At 38.5% G+C, this 23,529-nt stretch overlaps 1 protein-coding gene across 12 annotated transcripts in view; it reads left to right on the forward strand.

Moving 5' to 3' along the window:
* The window catches only part of LOC117606700 (uncharacterized), a 259,654-nt gene extending 238,428 nt beyond the window's left edge, over nucleotides 1-21,226 (forward strand). For 10 of the 12 annotated variants that reach the window (XM_034329491.2, XM_034329497.2, XM_034329493.2 and 7 more), the window contains 4 exons: nucleotides 11,994-12,139; nucleotides 13,912-14,184; nucleotides 19,155-19,358; nucleotides 19,725-21,226. In XM_034329491.2, the coding sequence (XP_034185382.1) occupies nucleotides 11,994-12,139; nucleotides 13,912-14,184; nucleotides 19,155-19,358; nucleotides 19,725-19,834 (733 nt within the window). In that variant the 3' untranslated portion in view covers nucleotides 19,835-21,226. The remainder of the gene's footprint in view (nucleotides 1-11,993; nucleotides 12,140-13,911; nucleotides 14,185-19,154; nucleotides 19,359-19,724) is intronic. The other 2 variants (XR_013062566.1, XM_076689678.1) reach the window with 2 other exon arrangements.
* Nucleotides 21,227-23,529: the final 2,303 nt, after the last annotated feature.

Consider the following 23,529-nt stretch of genomic DNA (forward strand, 5'->3'; position numbering starts at 1 on the left):
TATACTAAATATCGCGATGGTTCTTCGGAATTGTACGAATCCATGTATTTATTATTGGCCTTTGCATATCGATTAGAACATTGACTTAAACCACCGCGTATGCCGCGCTCTATGAAAAGTAGCATATCGATATCTGTCAATAATTCTAATTCGATACGCGTGTGCTTCAGCATTGCATCCCACGTAAAACCTGGTAAAGTATAGTAATATGCAGGATCCAATTTGTAACTTCTCAAACAGCTGCTACGAAAATTTTCAAAAATGTCGGCCAATAATAAAACGTCTGTTTTTAGATATAAATCGCTATATTCGCCAAGTGTTTTTATATTAAAACTGCACCAGACTTTTATCGCGTGGTCATAATCCTGCTGTGAAACGGCACAGTCGCTTAGTTGATTATAAAATTTGTCACATGTTGGCAATGTCGTCTCGTTCAGTTTCATGTAGTCGGTAACATAATCGTATGGAAAGATGCCTTTTCGTGTAAGCAAATCAAATCTTATCTCGTTCAAAAAATTAAATTGTGACCGTAAAATCGTCATATCGTCTTTCCCTAAATATGAACTCAATTTATCTAAACTTGAATTTAAAAATTTGAATGAATCTATAAATCGAAGCGAAATTTTGTAACGTTTTAAATTCGTTGAAAATGAAATATATTTTTCTTTTGTAATTGGCAAGACTGATGTCGAGCCTTCGATAATCGTTACCAATTCTTTTATTACAAAATGGGCATCGTATCCCGATAAGTTATGAAACACTATTGGTATAAAACGTTTATTTTTATAATTTAAATTACATCCCTGATGAGCAGGTCCTCGGTAACGACCAGTGAAATGGCAATGATCTCGAACTTTTATTTCGTCGATGTCGAACGGTTTTTCGCAAATATAACAATGCGTTGCATTCATATAATTTTCTCTTTCATCATCCGTCAAATTTGTCATGGGCACAATCGTATTAAATAATGGTGCAATTTTTCTTACAAGGTTCTCAAGTTCATTCGCGAACCATTCCGCACAGTCAGGACCCCGATACGCGCGATACTCACACACCGATGCGTTGTACGAACAGTGAAAATAATATCCCACACTGTATGCTTCGTGCTGCTGGTATGCATTGCAGTGTCCTTGATTGATGTTACTGTTAATCTTCTTAAGCATGCATTCGAAATCGGCGTACACGATGAATGGATGACGTTCTCGGTGACAAAAATTATCAAACTTTATTATTTTATCCTCACTCGATGGTAGAATGATTGCGCAATCGTTCATCTTCATGCAGTCCTTCGTATGTTTCAATAACTTTTCTTCCACATAAAAGTAATGAAGGCATCTGCATATAAACAAAGTAACTGCATTAGTACAAAAGAACAAACGCATACACTAAAATAGATGGTAATGGCGTGATACAAACCTGTCACAAATATAAGTTTTACTCTTATGTGCACTGAGCTGGTTTGAAACAAGCCGGGAAAGATTTTTAATCCATGCAAAGTGGCGCACATTACGGTTGGGCGTTTCAAGCATCAGCAGGTTAACGTGACGAAATCTTTTGTTAGTGGTGAGTTGGAGCGGAGCACACCTTTTCACACTCATGTCCCAGAAATAAACGTTTATCGAAACATCGTTTTGGCGCTCAAATTTTGGTATTTGATTAAGCGTTATTGGAAATGCGATGCCCTCCAAATTTAAAACGGTGTCATAGTTGGGATACGATGATGGCCGATTTGCATTCACATGGGCGGGATATAATGCTGCAACTATCGATCTGACAAAACATGTATCATCGTCAACTTCCACATTTACTACCGCTCTTTTGTCCATGATTGTTTTTGGTATGTCGGTGTAACAACCAACATGCATCGGATTGCATTTATTGATATTTAACATCAAATGCAGAATTTTCGATATTGCCCAACCACTATCCCGTTCCTGAAATTCTTCCATCAGTGTTAAAGTTGAGTTCACAACGTATTTGTCATACCAATCGTTCAAGTTTGATGTAGAAAATAATTGTTTATTTCTCACACTGAAACTTTTCACATCAGTTTTATTATTAGCGGTAAACTCCCCATACAACACCGTATTCACTTTTATGCATGAATGATTTTGGAAAACTTCCGCTAGACGTTGGAATACTATTTTTCTAGCATCTTCCAAAAAGTTTCGTGGTTCAATATGCTCGGTGTTGATTATAATTCCTGTAGTTATCCGGCTATGGAAAGCTGATTCTACATCCTCCCAGATAAGAGATGATGATGATGCATGTGATTCAGCATCTGTTCTCCTTTGACCTTCGCCTATTTTTACAGATCCGTGTAACTCTGCTCTTAACGATTTAAATCTCGCTATCCTGGCTGTTAAACTATTTTTCAAACCAGTTGATAAGTCCTTTTCCAGTTGCAATCGCTCTATCATTAAATCAATGCATTGATTGCATTGCACCAGACATGCGTTTCGGTCGTCGTTACTACTTATGGCTGCAATACGTTGTGTCAAAAGTTGTTCTATACAAGCAAGTTCGTTTAGTAATATTGCCTTTTGACCACTAGGATGATCATTGTCACGATACAATATTCTGCGCAAGGCGTCGATTCTTTCTTTGTATGCTTCTATGTCTCGCCATCCTTCGACTGATAAATCGTCTCCCATTTGTAATCGTTCGTCTATCAATTCGATGCACTGATCACATCGCATCAAGCAATCGCAACGCTCATCTTCAGTATTGATGTTTATCGCCCGCTGCGCCAATAATTCGGTGATGCGTTCGAGTTCCTGCAGTAACGTGGCCTCCATTTCTCTTTTCCACAAACGCGTTAAGTATCCTTGCACTTCTAATTGTCAAACTACATATGACACACATTGCCAATTTTCTCCCATTTTATTAAAGTGGGGCTGTCATTGACGAAAGTGTTTAATTGCTGTTCACTCTGCAGCGTCAACAAAAAACCGCATTTCCAAGACGTAGAAAAATTCGTTCAAGGTCATGAGCAAAACCTCTACCTTCTATAGTCGCGAATTGCAGCGTCAGATTTGCTGCGCCAACAAAAAATCTCATTTCCACTTGGGGGCCTTGAGCCGTCTTCCGATAAGACAAAAATAGTTCAAGGTCATGGGGTGGGGGTGGGGGTTGTCATGGGGTGTCAAATTTCAGTTCAAGGTCAGGACGTATCATATTTCTGCTGACGGTGGCGCCTAATTTTAGTTCAAGGTCATGGGGTGGGGTGGAGGGGCGGGTTATGGGGTGGGGTGGTTATGGGGTGGGGGTTGTCGAGGACGTATCATATTTCTGCTGACAGTGGTGTCAAATTTCAGTTCAAGGTCATGGGGGTGGGGAGAGGGGAGGGGAGGGGTGGTTATGGGGTGGGGGTTGTCGAGGACGTATCATATTTCTGCTGACGGTGGTGTCAAATTTCAGTTCAAGGTCATGGGGTGGGGAGAGGGGGCGGGGAGGGGGGTATCATATTTCTGCTGATGGTGTCAAATTACTGCTGAGTCAGCAAAAAAAATGCTGACGCCAGTGATTTAGAATCCGCATAGAACAACTACTTTAAGACTCTATTATTCTTAATTCTTCGAAAAGTTGGTCAGTAAATTGTTAACGTATCTTTCCAACTGGAACCGTCGCCAAAAACTAGAAAACTCGCTTATTGAATTAAAAGCACCACTATACATATAAACATTGCCAGAACGAGATATCGATACCACTGACTCGATCGGAAACGTGCTTGTTCCCGGCTGGTGCAACAGGAAAGGGTGTTCTTATCACGGAGTAATGTTCTTATCACCGCTATATATCGAACCGAACTGCATCGTGTACTGCATAAAACTTTCGTTCGATTCGACGTGGCCGCGGACTCAAAACGGCTCGGTGAATCTATTCCTTGAACAGCCCCGTTTTCTACATTGTTACACGAGCTACATCCACTTCCGGTGTTCCCGCGTCTCGAGATAAAACGGATAAACGTGTTGTTTTCCCTCGTGAGTGTCGTTCTTTCCACTTCTGAGACCGTTTCCTACGGGTTGAAGGAAAAGATGATTGCTTCCCGGTGAAAATGTTTGGAAGTAAATTTTACGAATTCAATAAATTTTAATGTTCGTTTCCTCAGTATGTTGTTCTCAATCTTGATAAACAATTTTCTTACTGAATTTTCTTGTTACATCAGATGAATATTTTGGTTATGTTTCTAGTTGCTCCATTTCAGTTAAAACTCACGTTACATTCTTATTACAGTGATATTTAAAATATCACCCATCCATTTCATAAAGAAATATGCTTCAGGCTTTATACCTTCAAAATAGTAGCGCCCAATGATTCGCGCCTACATAAACCAATCACTCGCAGTGCCCTTCGCATTTCCCCGCCATCATTCCACCATTTTCTAACATTTATCTCCGCCGCGACAGTGTCGCCCTCCCCATACATTACGCCACGGTATCGCGCCTCGCGAAAAAACATCTTCGCCCGAGTGTTGCGGACGAATTCATAAATCGATGAACGCCAACGGCAGAGGTAGGTTGGACACTTCGAAAGGACAAAGCCAGCCGGATATATCGAGCCGACGGAAAATAAAAAGCAACGAGAGATAAAAAAAAAAAAAACGAAGAATAATGAAACATAGTCTGGTATATCGCGAGGGAAAATGAAACGAGGGAAAATCTGAAACTCGTACCAGGGACACAGTACTCGATTATGCTTAAAAAAAAAGTCACTTGTAAAACGCATGCGTTTAATTTCGTAGATGTCCAACAAAGAGGGCGCTATTTAACGAGCCAGCTGACTCTCAACTCGTCTATGGCTACTTGCTTTTGATTCAATGAACCGGAGGGGAAATGATGCATGAAAACAAGCTTTGATCGACGAAACGTTTGAAACTGTCGAAGCTGGACGGTGTTTCGAAAAAAAAAAAAAAAGAAAAAAAAACTGGGAAACGCGTCTGGTTATTAGATCGCGACTACCACTCAACAGTCCTGAAAGGTTTTATTGCACCACGTGGTCGGTCTCAAAGAACGCTTTTGACTGAAATGTAGCCACTGGTGTAGACAACGATGATTGGTCGATGGAAAAAGTCGACTGCCACAGAATGGACAGTTTTTTGACGTAAATTTTTGTCTAGCTGTGTAAGCTGGTTTGGACAGTCGCGGATTTCTAACCTCTTGTCCTTTTGTCATTTTTATTTTAACAAATTTTATAGAATAGGAAACTGAATAGTTTCCTGTTTCGCTCATTTATTTGAATCGAATTTTATAATTTCCCTGGTATTGATTTTTTAAAATCTCATTGGATAATTTCAATATTTTCCAGTTCCAATTTTTTGTTCCAGTTCTGGCTGTTTTTTAATACCCGGGTCATTCCGGAGCATTTATTTTACAATTTTCTGTTTTATAACCTCTCGCGTCCCCTATTTTTTCTGTTTTTTGTTTCATCGTCCATTGTGCGTGGTCGGTGTTTATTTTCGCTACGTTTTTCAATATTTTCCCTGTGTAGTGCTTCCCCGTGTTTTTCATCCGAACAGCTTTCTACTCTTTTACCATTTCCCAGCTCTCGCCTTTTCGTTCCATGATGCATCTTACCTTAACCTTTAAGGAAACTTCATTAAAAACGTGTGAATATTAACGGAATTGAATTTTTTTTTTTTTTAAACAATATATTCCATATTTTAAAATGCAGTCCGTTTGTAAATGCAAAGTCCGTCCCTTTTTGGCCACCTGTTTTATTTCAACAAATTCATGTATGCAAGGGGAGTCTTCCAGAAAGACCCTACCAAAGGAACGCGGAAAATGTGGTTATTGTTATTTCCAGGGGCAATGGAATATAGAGTAGAAATTCTACAGCTGCACCCTCCACGTTGATCTGAAACTTTAGCGATGCAGAATGTATGGATTGAATTTGAAAAAGTGTAAAATCAAATTTTGTATAATTCATCCCTTGAATATTTAAAGCGAGCCATTGTAGAATTTCTATTTTCTACACCCTTTGAATAAGAATTTCCTAATCACCCCTTGAACGTCTCACAATTCCCACAAAATATCTATTTCATTCGAACAACACATCCTCCAACCCCTATCAACGTCCCAAAGCAAACACTTACCCTCCACAAACGGACTGGAATCGACCCTTCACCCTTTCAACCTCCCCCGAAAAAAACCAATGGTTTCGTTCTCGCTAGTTCTGAATGCAGCCACGTGGCGATTCCTGAACTAAAACACCCTCGAAATTCGAGCCAGAAGATGCTGGTCACGTAGTTCGGCCGGTAATATACGAAGGACACGTCTCGCAGAAACCCCCTTGGCCTCTCTATGGGGTTAAGGAGCGAACGTATGTAGCGTTAGAGGTGGGGGTGGTTTCGGGGGTGGCCACGAGGTAAACAAGCGTGTCTCTTTCTGTCGACGGAGATCGACTTGGCCTGGAAGTTGGACGTTTCAGAGGTCAATTGGCCGGAAAATTGCTCGTTCAGCCGGGGATCTGGCGACCGGAAGTGCAGTGCTCGTGTCCGGCCCGGTGCACCGGTTCCTGTTCAAATTATCCACCGCGAGTATGACGGTTTGCCTCGGTCGATATGTATCGTTTAATCGATTTCCTGCCGTACCTGCCACAGTTTCAATTGGGATGTTTTCAAGGAATTTCAATATCTAGAGTGGATCCTGTGGGTTTAGTCATTATTTTAGTGGTGGTTTTTTAGGGTTGTTGTTCAGCTATTGTTTTTTAATTTCTCGTGAAACGGGTTAGAATGTTTTTGTTCCATAGAAATTTAATTCCGATTTTATAAGGATGAATAATAATTTTATTTTTTATTGTAAATTAAATTCCTGTAAAAATAAATTGCAACCCTTAAAAAAATGTTAATTAGAAGCAGCGTTTTCGGTTTACAGATCAAACATTTGTTTCAATTACCTCTTATCTAGCAATCAAGGGATTAAAGTAGGAACAGATCTGATCATTAATTATTACCGTCAGTCCAATAAAATCGAGTTCTTCAGCTTCCGATACTTTTAATCGAATGTACAAAAAGTAGAGAGGTACAAACTGATCGCGGAGCTAATATTATTTTTCATAAATCTCTCCGAGACATATTTACACCCCTAGCTCGCCTCCACTCCCTCTAATCTTCTTTCGCTCTCTCGCTGTTTGTTATCATTATTCTCGTGCCGAGAGTTTTTACACGAAGATTTATTTTGCTACTTCCAATTAGTTGCTCTTCTATGGAGCTACCGAGTTTCCGACGTTCTGTCGCCAGAGGTCACGTTTCACAAAATAGCTAATTATCATCAAATTATCAAGTATAGATTGAAAATGAACTGGATGCATTTTATTTTAATTCATATATTCCAAATATTAGGAGCATGTACAACCACGCACACTATTTCATCATCCCTTTCCATCTCTCAGCCCAAAGGTTCCCTTCCTTCTTGTTACGGTTCACCGTCTCCGTGATGAGAGTGCATCAGACAGCACGATTCGTGTCGATATCCGGCGGATGTTGCGGCCACAACCGCAGCCGCAGGCCGGTGATCGCCGCTCGTGATGCGGGAACATTGAATGAAATGAGTCGAGTCGATGAAACGGGGCCGAGATAAGTGGGAATCGGGTCTTGGAACGATCAAGCCGCGACGTGAGACAAACGTCTTGCTTGCGTGGGTGGTGTGTCGCTGATGGCGACGAACGAGCCTTTTATTTGTCGTTGCGGGGCGCTGTTCCTTGGAATGGCTGAGTTGTGGCAATATGGAGGTGGTTTGAGGTTATGTACACTTCCTTACAAAATTGTTCGATCATACTTAAAACAGAATAATTATTCTTATCGTTAATAAAATGCAATTGTAATTTTAGTTTTTGCTAGCGCTCTGTTTAACCTAACATAACCTAAAAAAATTTGAAAGAACGTCAAAGCAGCTCCCTCTACAGCAAGGTGAACTTAAGCAAGCGATTGAATAAATTGAGTTAGTAGTCGTAAGTAGTAAAAACAAAATGTTCCTCGAAACAATGAAAGAGGAAGAAAATTCAATTCCAGGACACACGGGTACAAGATCGAAAAAGTAATACACATATCGATAAATAAAAGGGATATGGGATCTGGAAACCATAGAGAAATGTAAAAGAAAAAGAACATGGAGGTAGCAGGTGAAAAAAAAAGAAGAAGAACTCGGTGGATCGAGAAGAGGAACAGCTGGAGGAAATACGACAGGATGGGGGATGGAAGGGGACGGTAGACCCTTGGATGGAGAGGGTGCACGTCAAATTGGCCGCATAAGTGCGCTCCTTTCATTGAATCGTCTAACGACCGGACATAAATTAGATTGGAAACTCGAGATGCTTCGAAGAAAGAGTCGCGGCCGATTCTCTGCATCTGGTAACCTCTTTAAGGTTAGGAAACGAGGACAATATGTGACTTGAAGAGTTTTATTACATTTTTACTTGACATTTATTGTTAAATTTCAACTATTTTTTTTGGCCTCATTCACGAGAATCGAAAAAAGATTTAATGCAAATAATTTGTGATGTTTTTAAATTTCAACAAAATGGTCAATTTACCATTTTTATTGCCATAAATGATGAGGGGTAGGAAATGGAATTTTAATGATTAATTTCGATTGGAATTTTCATTGTTTTCACCAGACAAATATTTCGAGGCTGTGCTACCGTTTCGTTTAATTTTTTATCTTGCCATAAAGTCAATTACTAACTGAAATAGCAAAGGAAGTTGGGAGAGAAGTTTATGACTTCCAATTTCGTGTAGCAAGGAAATTCGTTGTTAACCGGAGGTAGTTGAAACAGCCGAGTTTATTAATTGAAGTTACGCATTATTAATTGATCCATTTAAAATTCCCTTGTTAAAGATAATTTCATTGTTCTAACCTTCTTTAAGTTTAAAATTGAACGTATAAGTCATCGGACAGAAAATTTACTCTAGCCTAAAAAATAATTAACAGTATTGTTATAATTCAAAAACATGCTTCCAAAAAATTGGTTAAAAATTCAACTGAAATAAAAATAAAATACTTTTATTACATTTATTACAAAAATATGCAAAAGGTAATAGCAGAATTTCTATATCAAATTTCACAAGTATATTGGTTCGTGTATTTCTTTGGACATAAAATTTTCAAGGAAAAAGAGAAATTCGAAAATCGAAAGAAGGATCATTCGAGCGAAAAGGTCTGCCAATAACTTCCACTCTTTTTATAAAATTGAACCGTATCGAAGGTCCCCGAAGGCGAAAAGCGCAGCAGAGTCGGTGGAAAGTGTCTAGAATGGGATTATACCGGGTTACATTTGCGCTTCCTCGTAAAGAGAGGGTTGAAAATGTACACAAGTCCGTAAGAAGCCGCCATTGCACCCCGGGGAACGCTAACACCGTTCGAGACTTCGTTGGATACACTCCAGAAAGTCGGAATGTAAATGGTTGCGGCAACTCAATTAATTAAATTGCCTTTTCTCTGTTCATCGTGGCCCACTTCGTGCCTCCTTTTAACGCTTAAATGGCTTCAAATTATCTTGTCAATAAATGCAACCATTTCTGCAAAATAAAAATAAATACTGCTATAGAAATTGTTATAGAACTTAACATTATCCATAAATGATTTGGACTACATTTTACTAATTTAAATTATCACTTAACTAAATTCATTATAACAAATTATTTCTTCAATAGCAAATTAGGTACTTCTTTTTCGAAAAACTCTCCAGCGATAGTAAACCAGAAAATCCTCCCCTATTCCCATTCAAAAATTCATATTTCTCGAAATTTAAAAACTCCAGGTTTCCAAACCAGCGCAAAATTTCTTGACCGTCATAAAATCCTGACGAAACCGGAAATCGTGGACATTTGTATCCGTTCCACGGAGACTTTCCACCGAAAAGTCGCAAATCTTAGCCGTCCAAAAGGGACAGCCGAGTGAAAATAAAAAATCAATTCTCGGTGGGAAAAGTTCATCGCGCGCAAGAAAACATTCACCCGACCGGAAGCTGATCTGTCGCCATAACAATAATCCGCGGGAACGCGTCCGTAAGAATAGCCGTGTTATAAACCCGAAAATCCCGACTCGTTCTCGATCGCGGGCCCATGGGTTTTCACGACCCCCTGGAAAGCAATACGCGGCACTTTATGTTCGTTTTCATGGCGCGAAGGATCGTAAGGAAAATACAGTTACCCGCGAAAGTATCCGTTCGCTCTCTGTCTGTATCAGGTTGAACGCGTTTGACGAAGCTGTGAATAAAAGAACCTCGATGTTTTGAAAATGATGGGCTGCAAAGAAAATGTGTATTTTATGGTGGCTAGACCTCTGCAAAGAGGCTAATTAGTTACAGTAAAAAATTACTTCCACGAATGTTGGATAGATGGCGCTGAATCATGGATAGTTGAGGTTAGGTATGAAATTTTAGTTAAGGTTGGGTTATGTCTGACTCACAAGGAGAACTACCCAAGTGTTACACTCACTTATTAATGAAACTTTGCCAGCTTGTAGAGTTCGTCGAGCTGAACACGCCTATACCCCGTTTTGTGGGTAGACGACTAATTGTTTAAAAGATATTAATAATCAAAGTTAGTTACTACTTACATTGAGAAGTATGACAGACTCACACATACAACTCGCAGTCTAGAGATCCACGGTTCAAATCCTTGATTCCCAACATTTTTTTCTTTTTTTAATGATAATTTGTCTCTTTTTGAATAACTATTACATAAAAATTATTTTGTGAACCAAGGATTTGAGCCTAGGACCTTTAACTTGTAAGTCACGAATCTGCTCCGTGGTTAAACACCTGATTCGTAATCTAAAGGTCCTCGGTTCAAATCCCCTGGGTACTGTTTTTTTTTTTTTTTTTTTTTTTTTTTAATTAATAATAACTGTTAGGGAAGAGTGATTGAAAAAGAGACAAATTATGATTACAAAAAAAAAATGTTGGGAACCAAGAATTTGAACTGTGGATCTCTAGATTGCTAGTTGGAGGTGGGAGTCTGTCATACTTCTGAATGTAAGTAGTAACTAACTTTGATTATTAATATCTTTTAAACAATTAGTCGTCTACCCACAAAACGGGGTTTTCATCAAAAGTTTCATTAATAAGTGAGTGTATCACTTGGGTAGTTCCCCTTGTCAGAGCAGGGAATAAGGAATACAAGAATGAAATAAAGGGATGTATCGCTGTCAAGATGCTTTTTGTAGAATTTTCTAAATAAAGATTCGGTTGTTTAAGAGATTGTTAATCATTTATGATGATGGACCATAATCTGACCAAGTGTACAAAGAGAAAACAGAATGAAGCCAGAAACAAACACGCGTTGTTTCATGTGTGCAATTCAAGCAATGTTATGGACTAGCTATAACAGAGTCCTCGGATTCATCGTAAAAGAGTGGGGGAGGGGGGCAAGTCGTAAAAGGATTACGTTAAGGTTAACGCACGCCCGTTAAGAAACGTCCTGATAAAATAAAATCTTAATCCTGGTCCGACCACGGAAGCGACCGAAGATTTAATGTCTTCCATCCTTGTATTCCAACCCCATCCTTCCCCTCTTTTATTTGTTTCTTTCCCCCGGTTTAGTTGGCTACTGCCAGCTTTTATGGCGTACTGGCTCGATTATTAGATACGTCCAGTTTTCATAAAAGTATACGCATCGTCTGCCCTCATCTAATTTCAAGGCCAGACATGTTTTAAATTTTAATTCTGTTAAAATGACGATAACAAAGCTGTTTACTTTTATTTTATAGCATCATCAGTGTTCTTCAATATCCCTCTATCAAATTTTATAATTTTTACAACGTACACTTATTTTGAGGCGCCCTGTACGTTACCCGGGAATCTATTTTTAATTACCAATATATCAGCTTATTAGAAATCTGTTTTTCAGTGGAATAGAAAAACAAAATAATTTTTAAAAGTTTAGCGGATATTGCAACCACGAGTTTTGTTATTTTTCCTAAAATTTTTATTCATCTCCTGCGGAATGTTTACCAGCAATTTCTATCCGGAAATTCTGTTTCCGTTTGCAGCACCAATGGCTACGTGTGCCTGATGTTCCACCGAAGGGACGACCATGTAATAGAGATGCAGCTGTCGGAATGGAGCCAACAACCTGACGACGTGTGCAACTCCAGTACGTTCAACTCCCACTCGACGCCGTACACGACGTTCATTGGTAAGTCAATTACGATCATTTATTAACACTTGCTCGTGCGAAGTACTCTCCTATTCCGACGTATAAGTTTAGACTGAAACTTCACCTGCAGTCATAGAGACCCTTAGTTTCTTTACTATCTTATGACATTTTTCGAAGATGAAGAGGGCAGACCGTTTAATAGAAAAGTAGCGTAAATTTATTTCAATTGAAAATTAAAAAGCAATAATTTAGTAGGTTTGATTAATATTTAATTTTAATTTTAACTCACGCATAGCTAACAATCTGCTTCATTTTTCCCAGGAATAAATATTTCAGGGCAATTCACGTCTAACAACCAATAAACTTTCCTAATCGATAGATCGAACTAGTAACAGTTCGCTAAACAAAGGGAAAAAAGAGCGGTTTAAAAACGCGTTGCCGATGGTCAGTGAACTCGAAAATAAAACGGCAGTCAGTAAAATTAAAAGCGATATTTCACTGTCGAATGTTGCGAAAAAAGAGAAAACAAAGAATACGAGTTTGAATGCGAGGGAATATACATATATATCGTGGGAAGATAGTGAATTCCCAATAGGGGGTTGATGGAGGATTTTGCCAAAAGGGATGAAATTATTTCGCGAAAATTCGCGATTCTCTTTTTTACACGTGTAACGATAAATAACGTCTTAACAATGGGCAACGTTTCGTTCGCTGGCCACGATAAATGTCTTCTCTGGTTGTAAAATTTCCATGAAACGATCGCGATCGTTTCGCGCGGAAAAATTCCCGCATAAAGTACGACTCGTTATTTAATATCGGCCACGGTGAAATTAATTAGACGCGATATTTCAGCGATAACGCGTGATTTTTATCCGACCGGGCGAAATATTCGCGACGGGACGAAAAATCGGCGAATTAATTATCGGCCCCGTTGATTAATTTGTTGATAATGAATTGGACGCGCATACGGTACGCGAATGAATTCCATGCGTATTGTAAACTGCATTTGAACATTTTTTATTCATCTCTTGAATATGAATGAAAAAAGAAAATATACATATATTGTTAATTAGCTGGATTCATTTATTTAAACTGCAATTAGTTGGTTGAATTGTTTGCACGAAGTTGAGAGTCAATTTTCTAGAAACACAAAGACGTAAGTATCGACGAAACGGAAACAGATAGAACACGAAGGGGAAGCAGCAAACGGGAAACTTTAACAATCGATTCGCGAAAGCAGCTCCTTTACGATTGCGTTAAGGATCATATGCCGAATCCGTCGTAAACTCAACCCTCTCAGGTCTGCTCGCAGTTTCCGTTTAAGCCGATTACTCGATTCCATAACACTGCGACGAAGACAGCGCTTGGAATTTATCGCGACAGCATTGAGATTGCGATTCCGGCGTCTTGAGCTCCTGGAAACTATTCGTCGACCTTAACATTTATGTTCCTTTCGATTGTTCCATTCAATTATTTAGTTTCTTGGAAATTCCAGCAGAAAAATCACCTCCGTATCATTTTACCTTCTCAGAACAAAGTAAATTAGTTTTGCTAAATAATAATATTAAGTTTTACACATTAAGTTAATAACACTATGCTAATTGGTTGAACTTTTCTTTGGGACACGGATAGAATTTAATATGGCCTCTATCGAAAACTATTAAAATATATAAAAAGAGTCAATAATTTTGTGTGTCACATAGGTGGCGCTCACTTAAGATCCTACGAAAAAGATTTATTCTAAAATCGATCCCAGATTAAAAGAATCTAACCAATATAGCAAAAGTAGAACACTTGGCCCATCTTTTCAGCAACAGATCCGATGACAAAGCAGTGTCCCAACCTGGGTCGCTACGAGATTGTCTCCGTGCTTCATTCGCATGCCGGTGAGAACCCCGAAGAGATACTGGGCGTGGAGGGTGAACCGAACATGGCAAACGCTGCCGAAGTGCAAGACGTCAGGGTCACATCGACACCGTATCCGGGACGATGTCGGTACGGAAGTGTTCGCCGACTGGATATCGGTTGCAAGACACCGGATCGCATGGAGTTTGCCACGTCCTGCAGCGACGAGTCACCCTCGGGTAAGATTTCTTCTTCCACCGGGAATTAGGGGATAAAATTGATCCTTGTTCTGTGAAACTTACTTTCTCTTTGAGCCTGTTTGCTCTTATTCGATGCGAACCGGCTTGGATTCAATTTTCCTGGACTTGTACGACGATGTTTAAAACTCTAATAGATAAATCAAAGGTTCGTTTAGATTCATTTTTCAATTAACCTTAATCAGCTACGAACGAAAGAACATGACACGCGCGTTTCGAACTCGGTCAAACATTATCATACATCACATTCGAATCTTCATTATAATTCCATAATTCACGATTCGCTTTTTGCTTCGCCTCCCATAGGAACCATGAGATTAATATCTCCAACGATTAATCTTTACCCTTGCTATCCCCTCGTTTCCATCGTTCATTACTTCCCGCCTATTTCCCTTCGGAAAACAAGGGAAAGGGAGACATAAAAATTCCTGGCATCGAACAGGATGACGAGGGCACGGAAAGTGGCTAGGAACGTTGATGGCTTCGAGACGTGGCTTCTGACGTTTCTCAGACGTGAACAGTCGTCGTTCTCTGTGTTACCTTTGAAGGGTTGCTACCCTCTTCAATTTCGTCGGCCTCTAGACAGAATAACTGTTCTTCGTGGCAGGAATGACGTGAGGGAAATCCATGTCAGCAATCTATACTTACATGACTTATCTAGTATATAATACTACTTCAAACTCACTGATTCCAAAAGTAGACATTTGTCGTCAAGCTCTTCAATGGAATCCATTTTCCAAATACCTTCATCATAATTGACAATGAGAGTACAGATCAAGGGCACTTAGGGTGAAAATCGAGTTATTAAATTTTCTCATTGGAAAAATGTCAAATTGACTTTGACCCAGACCCCAGCGCCCTTCGATTGTCATCCGTCTTACCTGTATCTCGTTTTCACCCCCTTTGGAATCGAGTGCACGCGCTAGCTGCAGAATCATACGGGGGCGGAGTGAATCCTCGAAGGGTGGCTCACCCCCGACAAGGAACATCTTATCGGATTACCCGCACCAGGCCAAGTTATTCCTCCGTACGGAGACGCGTCTCTCGCTTCCCCATTTACCTCGAGCCGCCAGCAGCACCACCCTTCCCTGTTGGCTGGTAAAGTTATCGCAAGTGGCGATAGTTAGTTTGCGGGGAGTCAGCGGCGTGACGGTTGCCCTGGCTGCCTGCTTGCTTATGTGCAAAGTTTGTTGCTTTATTCGCCTGTACGTGTTTATGGCGCGTGCCTGTGCACCGATCCGTTCGCGTTGAAAGATAGCTACGTATCGAGCCTGCTTTTAGGGCTTGTGATAAAAAGTTGATCTTTGGGGAAAAACCGGCTTGAAATATGCTGCCGGAGAGCGGGAATCGAGATATGAGAATCGTTTTAGATACCGGGCTGAGAAACTTGGCGATGGTGTCACGTATACGTGATGGTGATTGATCAAGGCCAAAGAATCAGTAAGGATGATAGTATGGTAATTTGTACGTGGGTGAAGTTTAGAACCTTGAGCTCCATAGTAAAGATAGTCATAGCTGCAAAATATAAAATATTCTCAGGAATAATACTTGTTACTACAATTCTTTAGCACCCTCACTATTGAGGATGAGATTCCATTAAATAGTAGCACCCAAGTTACTTATTATAAAGCTAAAATACTATAAATATTCAGAAATGTTGAGTCTGTATCTTATAATTCAAAATTAATGAAATAAATGATCACCAATCAAGAGATTCTGAATGAACGTCCAGCATAGTTTCCTTCCAGCACGGTTTTAATCCCAAAGCGGACAAATACTGCTACGGTGGAAGGTGAGTGTGATTAACGATCGGTGCCGGAAGCTAGCTCGAGACATCTCGAGATGTTCTCGGTCTAAGAGCTCGAGCTAAGATCGCTGTTTGTACGAAGTCTTAATGACCAATTCGCGTTCTACTCGCAGACAGAAGGGAGAGACTGCAGGCTGGAACGCAATCCCCTTGTCGACAGCCGTAAGACAGGAAGCTCCGAGCGCCTAAATCCACGGTTATGTCAACCTGCTCTCCGTTAAAATAATTCCGGATACTAAACCCCTTCCTCTTGAGATATCTGCTCGTGTTTTTGTGGATTACGAAACGTCACTGCTCTACCATCTCCTACTTTTGCTCATCTGGCGATTTTTCACGATTGCTTCGAGTTTAGGTATCAAAAAGTTCTTATCACGAGATAACTGACTTTTTTTATTTGTTAAGTCAAGGAACATAAGTATACGGAAGCATTGGTACTTTTAAGAACTTTGGGGAAGAAGGTTCCTAGGTTCTTATTTTTCATTTATTTCATTTTAAATTTTATATATCATCTTAGAGGGTTTTTATTCCTTACATATTAGTGAAATTCATTAAAATTATTTATAATGTCCATCCTAATCGTGAATAAGTGGTATCAGAGTGTATTAAAATATAGCATTTTTCTTTGCTTTATAATACAGAAACGTGTGGCTCTAGTCACTCAATGGCTATATCAGTAGAAGCGCGAAACTTTGCTCTTTAAAACGCCGTTTGATTTGTGTTGATACGATTTTTAGTTTCTGAGATATCATCGTTTGAAGAGATTTATAACTTTTAACGTTTCGGCTGTTCGCGTCTCTTTCTAACTTGCGTATCATTAGCAGCAGTCGCGCGGCTACTAGTGAGCGGTGAAAGGGTTAGTAGCTCACTACTATCGCTACTTAAGTACTTAACTACTGGACTACTAAGCGCTGAATGTCGTCAAACTTTGAAGCTCTATATCTCCGGAACTAATTGAGATATCGACATGGAACAAAATGCGTTATACAGGGTATACTTTCCTCTATATTCTGAGTGCACTTGCTGTACAAATTATGCAATTTTTCACAAAGAATACTGTGTTTAAGTTTGACTTTATAAGTATATTAGATTGATTGAACAACTTCAAGTAATTTTATAGCTGTTATGGATTGAAAATACAGTTTTCAACGATGATTAACAGTGTATTTGTGTACTAAAAATGTCTCTTTATGAAAAATATTTTTTATATATGTATTTCAGTCCAGGACGTTGTACTCGTACATTGTGATAAAAGTAATTAATATTTTTTATTAAGGTATGAGCAATAAAATGAAATATTTACCGAATAAAGCTGCAGGTATTGCTTTAAAGCTCAACATCGGCAATCAATAAATGGACGTCCATTTGGTTTGTTTGAAGTTCTGATAAAATATTTTCAATAATTTGATTTTCAAATCTACATTTGATTAACAATATATTACTTAACAATTGAATATCTTATTTCTAATACTTCTATTGGCAAGTGCAAAATACTTTTTTAAAATAATGTAATCTTAAATACATTTTGGGTGCGGAAAATATTTCTAATGTTGAAATAGTTATTCGACGAGCAAATTTATCGTGATCTATCAAGGAAATAGAACCGACTGCTTTGATTGACTGTTCGTCGCTTTGAACTATGTTCCACCGAAGAGTAGACCATCTTTCTGTCGCTAAATTTTCGTTGTTTATTTTCATTTTCAGTCAGGGAACTGTCGCGGGGACGCTGTAAATTCTCATCTTTCTATCTTGCAGTCTCGATAAGGTATCGGTGCCGAGACAACACGCCAGATATCGACATGTTCGAGCGATTTACGACTTTCGTTTATTTCGTTCTCGTTCGCGCCTTTCTCGAGCTCCAACACACAGCCGATCTATTCCCTCTCTAAAAATCCGGCTCTCAAAAGTGTCGACTCCTTTTTTTCAGGTATTATTTCAAACTGTTCGACTTTCAACAGAAGTTCACAGAAACCGAATCCATTCACAATAACCTTTCTTCGAATTACTATGAAAGATATAAGGACTATCTGTTTAATAGTGATCACTGCTTAGATAATTACAATTCAGCTAATAATTACTATTAGGATTCTAATTGCGGGTCAAATTACTATTCTATAGGGGATACTGCTATTTGGCTAGTTAATTACTATTTTGATTGCTGTTGGGAGCTAGTTATTGCTTGGAAATCTATAATAGACTCTAGTATTACAATTTATTAGTATTTTACACTGTTTAGACTAATTTTACACTTTACAATATCTCGGTTCAATTGTTACCCTTTTTTACGTTCTTCTTTCTTATTTTTTTCTTCTTTCCCCGTGAGTTAGCCCGTAACTCGATCGTAAAACGACTCTTATGGTGAACGAAATCGTATGCTTAAAATCGTTGCATGGATGATTACCCATTCAGTGCTTTCGTTAGAACGATAAACGTTTCTCCGTTGCTATGGGAACTTTTTTTTCTCTTGTTCCACCTCTGTTGAAACCGATAAACCACTCGGAAATTGTGCTTTTACATGTACTTCGATTCGATTCTCGATAATGAGGTCACATTACCCGGGGATGTAATATTCCGATGTTCCATCCATCTGTTAAAATCAGATTCGCGTTTATTCTTCTGTGAATATTCCCATGATAGCGTTCTTTAAAAATCAATGAAATTGAATGGTGATTCACGCGATGTAACTATGTTTTTGTATTTTGAAATGTGTGCTCTGATTATTTCAATTAAAATATAAACTGAATGAGTGTTTCTACGTTCAGATGTGTAATTGTTTCGAGTTTGTAAATACAGAATATAATTTCAATCAACATTTCGTTACTAATTGATAGCAGAAATAGTTTGAAAACTGGATAAAGTTAAAATTATTCTTCCACCACTTAATAAAATGAAATTTGCCTTGTTAGTATGCCGTACAAGTATCTTATCGCGTGCATTGTTGTTGTTCTAAGCAAAAGACATTATTCCTGTGATGATCTGATAACTTTGAACCGAAAAGTTTGCGCAGCTCGTCTCTTGATACGCTGCTCGTCTCCTAACTTTCTTTTAACGACTTGTCGCGAAGTCTAGTTTCCATGCATCATCTTAACTAAAATTTTCACTTAAAAGTGATGAAAAACGCCTGTCTAAGAAGATCAATTACTTTCAGAATACTGGTGTCACGGAACTTGGATCGAAAACGACACGGCATACTTGGTCGCTAGTACGGACGTGGGACGATATTGTCTCGTTTACAGTGCATCCGCCGCGGCGACAGGAAGCCGTGAACTCTCAGTGACGGGTCATCTTGCTTCCTGTCCGAGGCCCTCTCATCGTCATCTAGTATCGTGGCAGGTCAACCTCACGTCGTACGGTGAGTATTGCTGACGACTCGACACCATCGAGTCGACATTTCTAATTAACTTAGACGTTAAGTGTCCCATCAATGATCCTGCTGTTCCCATCACTAATTAATTAATCCATAACAATCCTGATGAACGGATTCGAACAGGCATACATCATATTGCTCTGGTTACTTCATAGCCTCCTGATTTTGTTCTTTATTTCTTTTTTGACAAATATCAGAGTAAAAGGCATCTCCTGTTAAAATTTCTGTGTAATTATAAGGTTCACTATTGTTCCTTCATTGGTGGAATTAGAATTTTTGTCTGGAGGCACTTAAATAATTATTTCAATGGCATCCTTTAACAGCTGCAATAACACGTGTTCTCTGTTACAGCGCAATGTGGCGACATCTCGACGGCCACATCGTGGACCTTCCGGATCTCCGCGTCTGTGTACGTTCTGCTGGTTCTCGGCATCATCTTTGGCAGATATATCGCGAGGTGATACCATTGAGTGGAGGAAACAGGCCAAACAGAAACGGCCGTGTAGTCAGCTACACAGAACGACAAGCCCAACAACTACAACAAATCTCTATATAAATAAACAAAACGAAAATATATAAATATATATAAATATAAATACAAGAAAAAAAATTATATATATATTAAACAGAACGGTTTAATGGAGGGTGCCGAGATCGAGGGAGAAAGTAACCTAATAATCAAGCTTAGTGGATAAGTGATCGTGGCTGCAAACTGTGCTGAGAGGAGGGAAGAGCTACTTGGAAGATTTTCATCGACGCTGCGAATATGGCGGACACCTGAACGATCAGCTGTATATAAGCTAGGAATTCGTTTAGAAGAAAATGATAAACTTTACTGGAAAGATTGAAATAGGACCCACACCCTTCTCCAGGTGTGTATTACATTCTGCATGGGTGCTTTGGGTGTTGGGACCTAGGTGTTTGGTGATGGGCGGATCGCTGTGAGCATGTAGATAGGTTTTCAAAGTGTTCTTTTCAAATGTATTTGATTTTCTCATCAAGATGTACTGGTGATGCAAGTTACCTGCCTCTGTGTGATATATTCTTCAATTGCATTCAATTGTCAGAGTACCAGTAAAGCTTTCATGATTTATGTGGTGGGGAATTATCTGTATTCAATTTATTTCACAGAATTAATTATAGTGGTATTGAAAGTGTGATATAAGGTAACTTCTCAACTGCTTCAAAGAAACCTAGAATGTTGAACTATCTTCCATAAGTCGATACCCTGAATGTGATCTAATGAATGAATATTTCTAATTAAACCAAATTAATTTTCCTTCGCCACAAACACATCAGATACATCGAACGAAGGAGGAAACAGTAGAAGAGCAAGGAAGAAGAAGAAATAACAAAACAAAACAAAAATAAGGGTGCTGGGGCCAATATCGTGTGCGTCGAACGATGACTGTATATCCCAGTGAGTGAGAATGAGTGAGTGGGAGAGAAAGGGAATCAAGATGGAAGACGTGCAAAAGTAAATGAAACCCAGAAAAGAAGGAAGATAAAAGCGAAGAGAAGAGAGAAACTTTATAGTACTTGTTTAGGGTGCTCGACGTCCGCCACATTCGCAGAGCTGTTTTCCAGGTCGAACGAAACGTGTATTTACTTGCCAGCCAGGGAATACTGTTTCGACTGTAATTATACACGTTTTAATTAAAGTTCCGTGGCACGATTGCGTGGCCGAAGAAAAACACGAGAATCTTTTCCGTACGTGTAACCTGATGCCCGTGTGTGTGTGTAAAAAAAGGAAAACAGAAAAAAAGAACGAAAGAGAGGTTAGCGGTGCTGCGCTATGAGTACCAACAGCTAAAAATGATTATTATTATTATTATAACTATCATTGTGCGTGTTGGAACGAGCGTATAAACGGACTTCTCCCTTCTTCGATGTCTTCTTTCCTTTTATTTTTCTTACTGTGCCATTTTTTCACTTAGAAAATGGACTTCGACGTTAGCTTGTAAGGACTGTACATTAACACCTTGCCCATTGTTCTGATAACCTGAAATGGTGGTTGTGCCATATCAATTTGGAGGTTAGGATTCGTTCAATATGGCTTTATAAACTATCAATGGAAACATGAAAACGGGCCAGGTTTAATTATGCTAAAATTTTATACTTTTAATTATTATGTTCAATGTCTTATTAATTGGTATTCAATTAATAACCAAAAAATAGGAGGAATGTTAATGACCTCAGGTTGGTAAGGTGTTAAATGCTCCGTGACACTGTTTTAAGGACTGGAAAGAGGATTTCCTGATTTAATCTGAACGATACGATCCTTGGAATCCCTTCTTTCGGGTCGACCCCTGAATTGAAATTCACCAGACGAGCTCATTACTTCCTCTTTTATTTCTGTAGCTTTCTGAATGAACTACGCTTCAAGATCGCTTTGTGATGTTACACATTGATTTCAGCGATACTTTATTAATAGAAAATTGGTATCTAAATTGTTTTTATTGAAAGTGGCTAATTAATTTAATATTTGATGAAGTGGCTCATAGAATGTGGCTCAATGGCTCAATGAATCTCAGATCCTTAAGATGTGAGTTACTAATTATTTATTTAATTAAAGTTTCAGAAGTTCACAAGTTCTTAGTCTATTGTTTGCTTTAACATATATTTATTCCGTCTAGCCGGTTCGGTCATCCACTTTGAAATACATTTCAGCTGCAGTCCCGTCGGTTCGGTCGGTTCCATCGAAATATCCACAAGTTTGGTTAGTTTTGGGTTAGGATTGAGTTAAATTTAGGTTAAGCTTGGCCCAATAGCGTCGAGAATCTGTTATATAGGAGAACCTCTACGTTCTGAACGCATGAATTCCCAAAGCTAAGTACCAAGTTTCATCCCAATTGACCACCAAAAGAATATTCAATTAACTTGACATAAAATAAGCACGACATATCGAGAGAACTCAATTAAAACGAACAGTCTGTACTGTGAAAACGAAACCAAAAAATGAAGAAAAGAGAAATTGTATCCAATTTCTCTGGTAAGAAGCACGAAAGAAAAGAGGAAGGAAAGAGAAGATTCTTGTTGAAAGTGCAGATATTTTTCACGTGTAACTACATAGTTTAATTAAGGACTAACGCTGACTAACGAAGAAAGGAGATAGTACTTGGTCGCATAGCTAGTCGATTTACTATACATACTTGGATAGTTAGGTATACATATTATAAATATGAAATATAAATATATAAATATATACATATAAATACACGAGGACAATTCGATGTTGGTTACAAGCTTGTACACTATTAGATAGAAAGAAAAGAAAAAGGGAACTGGATGTCTGAAAGGGGGATGTGGGGATGTGCTATTAAGTCCAGACTCACTATGAGTCTAACTCACTCCATATCTCAAACTCAATCTAGATTAGTGTTCCTAAAAAAAAGGCTAAATACCATCCACACTAATTAAAAAAAAATTTATTTAAAATAATCAGAAACCTTCAAAAAAGTTTAATATTTTTTTAATTTAACAGAAAAATCTTTTATTTTGAGAGGTGCTAAAGGTATCAAATCAGTCTAAAATCATTCTTGTCCATCCCCAAACACATAGTAGCTAAAAAAATTCATACAATGTTCCAATTGAATAAAAAAAAAATCAAAATATGACTGTCCTATTTAATTTTACTTGTCAGACAGAGAACAACAGTTCCAATCCCCTGTTTTTTTCGAAATGAAGAAAGACGACGACAACTCCACCTAACTGTAAATAGTAGATTTAACGATTTTCGTGTAGGATGGAAGGAAAGATATGAAACGAAGGAAACAGAACAAAACGAAGGCGATAAAAAGTAAAAATGCATGAAACACGGTCAATCGGTTCCACGCGCGTTTGGTCGCAAATTTTTTCCTGTAAAAAATCTGAAAGAATGTGTGCGAGAGAGAGAAAGAAAAGGATGAGAATTTGGTTTTATATAGAACGCGAGAATGTAGATTTCAGGGTATTTATATCGAAGGTTAAATAGTTATACAGATATGCAAGAAAAATATTTAAATATAAATTATATTATAAATATGAATATAAATATGGGAGAATATATATATACTATGTTTTTATTGTTGTGAATTTAATAAATGATGGTCGACGTCTTGCAAAATTATTGTCGACCTGGATACGTATTTCGTGTTCCATCGAAAAACATACTTTT

Source organism: Osmia lignaria, chromosome 8 (genome assembly GCF_051020975.1).
Source record: "Osmia lignaria lignaria isolate PbOS001 chromosome 8, iyOsmLign1, whole genome shotgun sequence".
NCBI classification, from domain to species: domain Eukaryota; kingdom Metazoa; phylum Arthropoda; class Insecta; order Hymenoptera; family Megachilidae; genus Osmia; species Osmia lignaria.